This window comes from Phallusia mammillata, chromosome 1 (genome assembly GCF_965637545.1).
Source record: "Phallusia mammillata chromosome 1, kaPhaMamm4.hap1.1, whole genome shotgun sequence".
Taxonomy (NCBI): Eukaryota; Metazoa; Chordata; class Ascidiacea; order Phlebobranchia; family Ascidiidae; genus Phallusia; species Phallusia mammillata.
The window spans coordinates 26,023,727-26,035,531 of NC_137252.1; the positions used below are offsets into that span (position 1 = coordinate 26,023,727).

The 11,805-nt window shown below is 35.1% G+C and overlaps 2 protein-coding genes across 2 annotated transcripts; both read right to left on the reverse strand.

Annotated features, from left to right (window-relative positions):
* Positions 1-1,461: 1,461 nt before the first annotated feature.
* LOC145209799 (ficolin-2-like) lies at positions 1,462-8,675 on the reverse strand. The gene is made up of 11 exons (XM_080079946.1): positions 8,645-8,675; positions 8,472-8,568; positions 7,980-8,047; positions 7,587-7,669; positions 4,418-4,472; positions 3,890-4,108; positions 3,611-3,750; positions 3,445-3,541; positions 2,985-3,081; positions 2,612-2,679; positions 1,462-2,204 (listed from the first exon to the last, which is right to left on the reverse strand). Exons 1-11 carry the CDS (start codon positions 8,673-8,675, stop codon positions 1,972-1,974), a joined length of 1,188 nt encoding a protein of 395 aa, XP_079936072.1. The 3' UTR covers positions 1,462-1,971.
* A 978-nt stretch (positions 8,676-9,653) lies between these two features.
* LOC145209043 (fibrinogen beta chain-like) lies at positions 9,654-10,386 on the reverse strand. Its single transcript, XM_080079291.1, has 3 exons — positions 10,095-10,386; positions 9,828-9,967; positions 9,654-9,758 (listed from the first exon to the last, which is right to left on the reverse strand). Exons 1-3 carry the CDS (start codon positions 10,384-10,386, stop codon positions 9,654-9,656), a joined length of 537 nt encoding a protein of 178 aa, XP_079935417.1.
* Between the last annotated feature and the right edge of the window lie 1,419 nt (positions 10,387-11,805).

Sequence of the window (11,805 nt, forward strand, 5' to 3'; positions counted from 1 at the left end):
CACTATATTGTTCAGCAACGTGCTTATTTGACCCCAATGTTTGAAATTCTCCACGGGCGATTCAATATTCATCATTCGTTGATGGCCGGATACTTGAAACTTTGATTACCTAGATTTGTTGTAATATATAATGAAAAGTAAGCATGATCTTTAATAAACTCGAGTGTGGAATGTAATCCAGTTGTAACCCATGTTGAGCCACGCTTTTGCAATTTGGGTTTGGCATGAGGTGTGACACTGCAGAGTGCCAACTTTGTCACATTTACTTGGTAATTTAAATTTATGTGCAACTAAAGTGGTTGAAAATAAACAATGACTGGTGTTGCAATTTTTGCTTGACAGGGGCTTTTGTCGCCAGCTCGTGGCTCCGCTGTTTGTTCCCGACTGAAGGCTTTTGTTCTTCCCACCTCGGTATATCCTAAAACAGCGTGGTCCAACTGCAGGACCGCGGGCCAATTGTGGCCCGCGAGATGATTTTGTTGGCCCGGGAATACTTTTTCTGACGTTTTCATAACAACTATAATTTTTGTTTTTAATGTTTTGAAATGTGATAACTGATTTAATTAAACAACACAAAATGCTGCAAAAATATCCTATTGTGACGCATGGCAAGGCATTGTTATGTGTAATAAAGGGTTCTTGCGTCAACAAATCGTTGGGGCATTTTTTGCGCCAGAGTAGAAACATAATGTTTTCAACGGCTGCTACTTATATAACAAAAAAAGAGGAAAATAACATTATCTATTGATTAAAAACGGTGTATAGTCACCATAATGTTTGTGCCAGAAAAAAGTTTTACCTGCAAAAATGTCAGATCTTGGCCAGCGGAGTAAGTTACCGATTTTTATTGGCCCGCAACAAAATAAAGTTGGGCCACACTGTCCGAAAACAAACCACTCAGTTGCATTAGTAAATACTGATCACAAACAAAATTTGTAATTAAAAAACTTGTAATAACGTTATTAGTGGGTTTCATATTATGATTATTTCAACAACAAGGAAAATACCGGAACATGTAAAAGAATAGCACGCAATAAAAATAAATAAGAAGTATTTGTAAACCAAACTGTTTTACCAGGTTCGCAGGCAAAGTCTATGTTGCTTGCATAAGTGTAATCCAGCCGTTGTCAGACTTCCTATCGAACATGAAAAATGTGGCCTCAGTTCATTGTTTTGAGTCAAAGCAGGTCCGTGATCCGGGAAAACCAATCAACTTGAACCCTACACAAAACATATGTAGTTCCTGGACGTTTTAGACCATTTTTTTTGTTCTTTTGAGCTTCTTTCGACAAATTTTATCGATTTTTGCCTTTTTTATAATTTTTTCGACATTTGATAGTTACTTAATACTGTTCTTCCATAGGTAATTTTACACGTTAATATTCTGGAAATATAACTTATATAATATCCAAAAAAATTAAGCCATAGTCTTGTGTCGTCAGCTTTTTCCACACCTACAAATATTAGACCACGAAAGTGCACAAAGTTTATTACACTATCACAACGAATACAAACTTACGACAACTTGGCAGTGAATTAAATGTGCAACGATATTGCGCATGCGACTAATAAATACTGTCAAATAGACCTGAAAAGTATTACCAGTTTAAAACCTGTATGGCATCACACAATCAACATGGTAAAGATTACGGATGACATCTTCAAGCTTGACAGAAGCAATATATAGCCTAATATAAATATGCCCCTTCAAAAACAGTTGGTGTGTCGTTTTACTTCCTTATAGTATAAGTTTATGTGTGCCTTTTACTTGAGTTATGTTTATTTTTAAAGATTAAATAATGCATCCAGTTGTTAAAATATTAAACACATAAAATGTGACTTGGTTAAACATTGAATCATGCATGTGAAAATTTATGCGTTTGAAAAAAAACAACACAATCTAAACGCTGTAGTATAATTTCACATTTATGTACAAGATTGATATCAGATTCACAATTTTGGTGGATGTTTTTATATTATGGGTCTGATTTTTATTTCCGAACGTTTTCGCGAAACAGGATTCCATCTATTTGACTTGCCGTCATTAGTTTGTTCGTCGTAATATTGTCCATTCAAATTTGAATAATGACATCTTTTATACCACCAAGCACCAACAAAGTCCACCGCACAATTTGTGCTTCTTTGATCGTGATCTTGATCTTTTGTTGTAAATGCCATTTGATTGTGGTAACTCAATTTATCTCCTGAAAACACAAAATAACTTTAATCATTGTAAACATAAATGTTTGTTTGATTTAAAAATAAACATCTAGTTTTACTCAGTGACAAAAGTAGATTATCTTTTTTTACGAGACGTTCTGGCATTTGTAAACATTGTCCCGAAACATCAACTTTTATTGCAACAAAGTTACTGTAACACAAACAAAAAGTGGAGGATTCGTAACAAAAAAACACACACACACATAAACAAATGCAATACATATTTTAATAGGAATGACAAGATTATAGGCTGCACATAATTCATAATATAATTCCAATGCTTGCGACACCTTTTCATTGGGGCTTGCAGTCGAAATTAGTTTACCGAAAAGGCGGAATGTACCGGGCAGTTTCGGTTAACTTTTGCTATCGATTGTAAACTTTTGCATACCTGCATTACCACTGTATCCTCCGACAGTTAAGCGGTAAAAAGTGTCAGCAGATCCAATGCTAAAGTTGCTGTTTAATAAAAAACGTGAAAATTATTAAAATTGAAAAGAAAACATCCGATTTAAAATAAATAATTTTCAAAATGTTTTTAATGATAGAGTGTGCTTTGTTACAAGAACACACTGTGCAGGTAATGAGATTGTGGAATTATGTATTCCTTGGCATTTGTAACAGGCATTTGTAAAACAATTACACGCACTTTTTCTTCTTTTGTATGAAACGTGATGGCAGCACACATCAAACCTACCGCTGTTTTTATTTTTCATATCTTTTGATAAACCTTAGGTTTGCTTATACCGAAATATTTCTTTTACCTGTATTTTGCGTAAACTTTAGTAGAATCAAAGTTTTCCAAGTCAATCCGAAGTTCGTGAGGTTTCCAAGCAGTGAGTTTATGCATCAACTGCAAACCTTTAAAAAATATAAACAAACGGATATCTATTAGAATTTATACGTGCTTAGAACTTGATTTCCGTGAAGGGTTAGTACTACATGGGTTAACTGGACGACTAAACGCACTGCACCTGCACCGTATTGTTAAGCTTTAATCGTTTTTTTTATGAATAAGCGATAGCTAAAAGCCTTTGAGGTTGAACAAACTTTAAAGTGCCGTGTTGGTTTACAACAAAAAGTTAAATGATTTTCATGAAAAATACGATTTGTCTCACATTAAAAGACTATGTAATATTCGCTTTATAGTTTTAATAATATTGTTCTTTTATATTTTATAAACACAACAAAAAAGTTAAAAATTTTAAAGATTTAATTAGTTACCAATCCAAAACTCTTCAGTCAGTGAACCGAATCCTCTTTCGTATTCATCCCAACCTCTGTAGAAATCAGTCGAACCGTCGTATCGTTTCTGTACAACCTGAAATTGTATTTGTATCACGTAAACAGCTTACGTTGCTTACGATGAATGTATTATAAAGCAACTTACCAGCCATCCACCACCGTCTGTTTCCATGTCACAATATCCCTGATATGGATACGGTAAACTGAGCGAAAAAAAACCACTGTTGTTGAAACCTTTACTTTGCGCATCCTTGCAACTTGTTGACTGCAACCGAGCAATAGTTTCTGTAAATTTGCAGAAATTATACTAAACAAGGTGTAGTAAACAGATGACCACAAATATTTGTATTTTTAAACCCAAATGGTAGTTTATTCAAAATAGTTTTTTACAATTTTATCTAGTAAAATTTCATATTCCACTTACCCAAAGCACTCTGAAGATTTTTTTCCAACAACTCCACTTTTGCTTCTATTCTGTTGAAAGCATCTTTCCAAGTATCATTTGCTCCTTGATCTCCTTTGACTCCCTGCAAACCACGTGGCCCGGTCATCCCTGGAGGACCTCTTTTTCCTGGAGGACCAGCAGGACCTGGTATGGGATCTTCATTATTGCCACCACAAGTAAGTATCACCTGATTTGCTCCTTGATATAATGGGGTCGCGATACACAGTATTGTTACTATTAAATAATTTGTTGACATATTGCAAAACAATTCTGAATATTTTTTGGTGTGAATATCACACAAATAAACCATGACAAGTAACGATTAAACGAAGTTTTACCATTTTGTTGTTTCTTTTTTTCACGATTCTTGAAACATGCAGACAATTTTAATTGCTCAGTACATCGTGTTTCCGGTGGCCAAGTGCTTGAGGTCAAATTTAGTGGTTTCACTAAATACTGACGTAAAATAAGCACGAAGCAATTGTATCTGCGTCACTCAAAGCTTACCTTTGCCAAACTCATATTGCTGCAACAACGAAGTCGTAACGCACAATGCAGAGCACTGTAAAAAGCGCATTGCATTTGTGTTCGAAACCACTTTTTAAACGTTACAAACATGATAATGTCAATAAATGTGGTAATATCGTGATTACTAGCAATAATAAATTTACTAAGAAAAATTGATTGAAAATTGCCAGGGGTATTTTTTAAACAAAAATAAAGCACTATTTTACCAGCACAAAGAGTCTGTAATCACAAATAAAAGTTCAGTGAGTCGCTGCATCAGCCTGATGCAAACCCTGGTGCTACAAATAAATCGTTGTAGTTTTAACTGAAATAAACAAATGTAAACAGGCTCATGTTTGTATGATACATTTCTATAATACAACTCACATAACCTATACAGTCCTAAAGCAACATGCTTTTTGCATGAACGTCTACATTGTGACATAGTACTGTTTGTCATTACACAGTCTTTATGCCTCCTGTGTTGTAAATCCAGTTGTTTGTCTTACTTTTTCTGGTGATTACCAAGCCACGAGGCCAACAATCATTGCAGTAACTTAAACCGACAAAAGATAACTTTTTGTTCGTATGACAACTAAACTGACGAAAATGTTGTTTCTTACCCAACTTTTAAGGACATCGTAAGCTCGCCACAATACTTGATATATTTGTCGTACACGTTGGATTTGTTTTGAGAACTCCAATTCAATGAAATAATTCGCAAAATTGACCCATTAAAAACTCGACTAGACTTGTGACACTGATTAAACCACTTGTTCGCAACATTAATGAATTTCCTACATATTTCAGCAAAACAGAAAACCTGCAGCTGTAGCTAATCCTTACAATGCAAAAGCACTCAAAATTCCAACATGTGTGCTGGCAAGGTTGGTGCGCGAGGTGATTTTGTATGCCACGTTCAACATTTTGAGTTTATTTTGTTATAATTGTAAGTCGTAAAAATGAGAAGAGTTGTTATGAATATCTTAGTCATTGTAAAAAATGAACGGACATCATTCACCAACGTTTGTAAAAAAGATTTTTTAAAACAGTAAAAAAGATAAGGCAAAAACGCCACAAAAGAAAAAAAAGCTTTAACCTTGTAGTTCAATGATATTTGACCTTGATTTTTAATCTCTTTTTGCTGTTTTATTATTCTAGTTAGTAGCCTATTTTGAACACTTGTAGCGGTAGCGAAATTATTTGTGCAAATTTTGCAATCGTTGCTTACGTAATTCATTCGTTTTACCTTGTTATCTCGCAAGGAATTTAAATGATGCAACATTTTTTGAATTAACTGAAATACAAAACCGTGTTTGAACTTGAAATATTTTTGTGATATGGTGGTTACGCAATTTAACTTTGTGCTTTGTCCTGTGCTGTGATTGGACGCTGCTTTGTATTGGAATTGTGCTAGTGCCAATAGCAAGCACAGGTATACGATTTAACTCCTTTATCCGGGTATATATAAAACCGCACTGGTTGATTTTAGTCTGCTTTTTCTTTTCCATCTTTGTGATTTTCAGAAGGAATAAACAAACGAACTGAGGTGCAAGGCATCTGTGTGCAGTTTCCAGGACTTTGTCCAGACAAGGTCGGTGGCATACCTCTTTTATTTGTATTGGCTTGGTTTATAGCTTGTGCCGAGGTACGTAATTTAAACGACAAAATCCTAATTTAAACTATACATTTGAAATATCGTTTTAGTTTCAGGTTTATGTGTGGATTGACGTCAAATTAAAGACCACAAATCATTTGAAACAGCATCAGTTTTAGCTCAAGTTAACTTTAATTGTTCCTTCAGCAAGTGACCTTTAGCTAGCTACTTTTGATCTTAATAATAAATTGTTTTCATATAAATATGCTGCTCTTATTGCTTAATGTTTAATAAAATATACTACTGGGTTTCTTCCTCGTTGGGGCATGCCTTGATGGTAAATCATAGATATTGGATCATATACATCAGGGGTGGCCAACTTGCCAGTCGTTAAGATCGACAAAATTTTTCCTAATTGTACGCGATCGACTGATCAGTCGTGATTTAGGCTGCCAGTAACATAAAGCAATAATGAAAATATCAGCATGAGATTTGATTGACAGTTATTTATAGTCATGAGTTTTATTGTCAAGCATCACGTAGTTCTTACAACAATGAAACGTCGCATACGTACATATTTTTATCAAAGTATTCAGTGGGAACTTTTAAATCCCCCCAATCAATAGCAACTGCTTCGTTGAAGCAAACACTCAAGTTGTGACGACAAAGCATTGTAGATGTTACGACACAATTTGGTGCCAAAATAACAATTGTTACGCAACAAAGAAAGTGTCAATTACATAATTATTGTCCGATTGCACATTTGTGCGTTGTGTCAAAATGTCAGAAGTGCTGTTTTATGTTATTTAGTTTGTTTTTCAATTAATAAGCGTTTGATAAGTTGTGGAGAATTTAGTGGCGATCGACCAGTCAAAAGCAGGCGATCGACCAGTCGATCGCGATCGACGTGTTGGCCACACCTGATATACATTATCACATTCACGTTTGCAATCCTAACGAATTTCCATATTATTGTTCCAAGTAGCCACACATATGTCGAATTGCTTGTTTTATTATTATGACATTTGTCGGTACCCTTTCCCACTTGCAATTGTTTTTGCAACCTCGTTTTAAAAATCCCTAAATCACCTTTTTGATTAAATGGAAGACCTCCCGATTTGGAACATGCTATTGGAGCATAACCACACATTTGACTGTCACAAACTATACACCTTCTTGCTTAACGATCTGTTTATTACAAAGCAACTTATAACCTTATACACAAACACTTTTAGTATATTTATTTTTGAAGATGAACTGCAGCTGTTGCTAAAATACTAAACACAAAATGACACTTTGTCTAATATTGAATGAAGCATGTAAAAATGCGTTAGGAAAAAAATATTTAATACTAACTTTCTGGTTTAACTTAACAATTATGTACAAGTTTTAGTAGCTTTAAAATTTTGAAGGAAGTTTTCATTTTATGGGTCTGATTTTTATTTCCGAACGTTTTCGTGAAACAGGATTCCATCTATTTGACTTGGAGTTAGTTGTTTCTTGATTATAATATTTTCCATTTAAATTTGAAGAATGACAACTTTTATACCACCAAGCTCCAACATATTGTACCGCACAATTAGAACCAATATATTGATCGTGATCTTGATCTTTTGTTGTAAATGCCATTTGATTGTGGTAACTCAATTTATCTCCTGAAAACACAAGAAATGTTAATCATCGTAAACATAAATGTTTTGTTTGTTCAAATTGTAAGCACTCGTGATAAAAGTAGATTATATTTTTTTACAAGACAATCTTGTATTTGTAAACATCTTATCGAAACATTAATTTTGATTGCTACAAAGTTGCTGTAACGTAAACAAAAAATGAAGGCTTCGTATCAAAAAATACACATAAAACAACACCAGTAGCTATTTTCATGGGAATAACTAGGTTATACATATAATTCATAATATAGCCAAAACTTTTACTTTCGGCCCTGGCAAGTTTAACAGAACATACCTGCATCACCACTGTATCCTCCAACAGTCAAGCGGTAAAAAGTGTCAGCAGATCCAATGCTGAAGTTACTGTTTTACAAAAAAATGACGTAAAACATTATTAAAATTTGAAAAGAAAAAGATCCGCTGTAAAATAAAGTATTTGCAACATGTTTAATGTAAATCTGTTTGCGTGTTTCGTTGCAACACACACAAAGCAGAAAATGAGTTTTGGAAATATGTATTGTTAGATCTTCACTACACATAAAGGAAACTTTTTTTCCGGGTTTAAATGATCCAAAAAGCGCACTAAGCCGCTTTTATTAGAAACTAAAAGACTTTTTTGTATTATGCTTAAACTTTTACAGGCATTTGGGAAATAATTACACGCGTATTTTCATGTTTTTGTATGAAAGGTGATGGCAAAATTTAACACAGCAAACCTCCTATGTTTACATTTTTTATGTTTCTTGCTAAACCTTGGCTGTATGTAATACACAAATATTTCTTTTACCTGTATTTTGCGTAAACTTTAGTTAAATCGAAATTTTCCAAATCAATTCGAAGTTCGTGAGGTTTCCAAGCTGTGAGTTTATGCATCAACTGTAAACCTGCGAATAATAAACAAACGGATATTTATTATTTTATACTTGCTTAGAACTTGATATCGCTCTGTAAAGGCTTAACCTCCAAGGTTCGAATCGTACACACATAACATCTTACGATTTAGCTGCTAAACATAATAAGCATAAATTAGCATAATGCACTTCTTAACATCAGTTGGTTTGATTTTATTTCGCTTAATGGTTAAAGAACACATAGCGACTCAATGGCGTATTGAACAGTCACCAGGCCGAGAGCAGTTGCGCAACGTTAAAACGTTACGAAGCGCAAAATATTGGATGGCACTATTGGTTGTTCATGACTAACCGAGCTGCAGCTACATCATATTCTGAAGCGGTAATTTTTATGTGCGAAATAAGCGACCACTGAAAGTGTTTAAACTTGAACAAACATTAAAGTGCCGAGTTGGTGCATAGAGAGTGCAAGGTTGTTACAAAGTGATATAAAACTATAGGGTTTTTATAAATGAGTTTTGTCTCAATTAAACATGAAGTACTTGATTTAAAGCAGGGGTGTCCAACTCGAAAACACCGCCGTGCCAATTTAGGTTTCAAAATATACTCGCGTGCCAACGTTTGGTACTTTTTCCAAACCATGTCTTAAACGTCTTAACGGTAGAAAAAAATCTGTCGTCAAATGCGAGTAAACTTGTTTATGATACATACTCCAGAAACCTTTCATAGCATACCAAATCCATATAACATGGAATATAATACGACAGCATAAAGGTCCGGGATTATCCAGAATTCGACAGTTTCAAGCGCCTAAAAGTAGACGGATCGGATGAAAAAATGAACAATTTAATTAGTGGGTTTGTGTAACCTTGATACTGATCATCTTTACTGAAGTTAGAATAAATGCCAAAAAGAATCAATAAAAAAAATTGCTTGACAAATCCTAATGCTTACCATCTAAATGTGCAAAAGCTTGCGTGCCATTTTCAAATGCTCTGCATGTCACTTTTGGCACGCGTGCCACGTGTTGGACACCCCTGATTTAAAGGTTAATAACATGGTACTAATTGAGCACAAAAAAAGTGTTAAAGACTTAATTTGTTTGAGACATAAAACGCTTAGTTACCAATCCAAAACTCTCCACTCAGTGAACCGAATCCTCTTTCGTATTCATCCCAACCTCTGTAGAAATCAGTCGAACCGTCGTATCGTTTCTGTACAACCTAAAATTGTATTTGTATCACGTAGACAGCTTGCGTTGGTTACGATGAATTTATTATAAAGCAACTTACCAGCCATCCACCACCGTCTGTTTCCATGTCACAATATCCTTGATATGGATATGGTAAGTTGAGCGATAAAATACAACTGTTGTTGAAACCTTTACTTTTTGCATCTTTACAACTTGTTGACTGCAAACGAGCGATAGTTTCTGTAAAATATGACAAAAGGTAACAAAACAAACAATGGTTAAGAACTTAACTTTGATATGTTGCAATTCTACACAATACATTATGATTGAAAACTGTGTTACACTACTATCTGACAACTTTACACACCCAGGGCGCTCTGAAGATTATTTTCCAACAACTCCACTTTTGCTTCTATTCTGTCAAAAGCATCCCTCCAAGTATCATTTGCTCCTTGTTCTCCTTTGACTCCTTGCAAACCACGTGGTCCAGTCATTCCTGGAGGACCTCTTTTTCCTGGAGAACCAGCAGGACCTGGTATAGGATCTTCATTGTTGCCACCACAAGTAAGAATCACCTGATTTGCTCCGTGGCATGGTGTGGAAATTATAAGAGTTGCGATGGACAGTATTGTCACTGATACCAATGGTATTGACATCATGCAAATAATTCTGAGCAAATCCTATTTTTGAACTGTAAAAACACACCAAGGCGCAATTAGTAAATATTATGCCACTTCCATCTTTAAGTTTATTTCCGGTTTTCGTTTCATGCACGCAGTATTTTGAACACGCAATACATCGTGCTTCCTGTGTTTATGTGGTCGACGCCAAATTGTTTGCTTTGCCGGATTACAAATAAGTTCGCGGAGTTTATCTAGCCCAGAGACTTACATTGCTCCTCCAGCCTTTTTTGGTATTCGTTTCTGTCAAAACATCGATGTTTTATCTGGAACTTCCAGAAGTATTAGGAATAAAGACAATTATTATTCTCAATTACATAAAATTGGTTACGACTTTAGCTGTGGGCCCTTTTTGCGACGTGGTTAACATCACCAACAATACTGGGATTTGCAGCAAAGTGCAAATAATTTTGGGACAACTGAACCCAAAGTTTGAGCAACTACAAAACCAACCCAATAGTACGACGTAGATACCAACAAGCACGACACACGCTTAGAGTCGACATTGCTTATCTTTGAAGTTCGTTTGACCACTTGACACTATAGTAATAATTTTACGTGACCACTTTTAGCCTACCACTGTGTTACTTTCTATCGCCAATATATCTTGCTTTTAATCAGCCTGTTACACTTTTTGTTTCTGCTGTTATTAAGTTAGTAGTATCCAAATTAAAATTGTAATAATATACAAACGGTAAAAGTGTAAACGCTAAAGTAAACTGCATTGCATCCTTATTTCCCGCTCAACATCAAATGCTGACTTTCCTGACTTATTCAGCTGCGCCGTAAATACTTAATCTGGGATATTGCATCATAAGACGGTACCCAAATTTCACAACGCACTTCCCCTATGGACTGGCCGAAAATTACAGCCCGAAAGCCGGCACGACTTAAATCCCTGTTATGAGTTAACACATACACTTTTGTTATGAGTTAATACTTACAAAACAGGGAGAAACACATACGATTTAACAAATATGGAACTTAGGTTAGAGCAGTGTTTTTCAACCTTTTTTGAGCCACGGAACACTTCATGCATTAAAATAATTTTGCGGAACACCAAAGGAAATTTTGATGCAATGAAACAACTAGGCTCAAGGAGACACTAAAACTCTAAATGGCGGGAACCGCTAAATCGCACATCACGTAATCACTGCAACGGATGAAAACGCTCGTATAGCGCTATTGAAGTTAGTGGGAGGTTTTATGAAAACGTAACATTAAAACTAGTATTGTACCTAGAAACAATATTCGCCTAGCACTGGGTGTTCCGTGATTAGACTTGAAACACTGGTAGAACCATAGAAGTCTAAAACATTAGAATCCAATATTCAAACTAGCAAATTTCTCGCGGAACACCTGACTATCTTTGGAACACCGGTTGAAAATCACTGGGTT

Coding starts and splice junctions, on each gene's coding strand:
- LOC145209799 (XM_080079946.1), bottom strand. CDS start 8,675: ATGTTATGTGTGTACGATTCGAACCTTGGAG. Junction 4,473..7,586: donor ATATTGGTTCTAATTGTGCG/GTACAATATGTT, acceptor CGCTTTTTACAG/TGCTCTGCATTGTGCGTTAC. Junction 4,109..4,417: donor GCAATATGAGTTTGGCAAAG/GTAAGCTTTGAG, acceptor CATTATATCAAG/GAGCAAATCAGGTGATACTT.
- LOC145209043 (XM_080079291.1), bottom strand. CDS start 10,386: ATGATGTCAATACCATTGGTATCAGTGACAATACTGTCCATCGCAACT. Junction 9,968..10,094: donor TAATCTTCAGAGCGCCCTGG/GTGTGTAAAGTT, acceptor CATATTTTACAG/AAACTATCGCTCGTTTGCAG. Junction 9,759..9,827: donor CAGACGGTGGTGGATGGCTG/GTAAGTTGCTTT, acceptor ATACAATTTTAG/GTTGTACAGAAACGATACGA.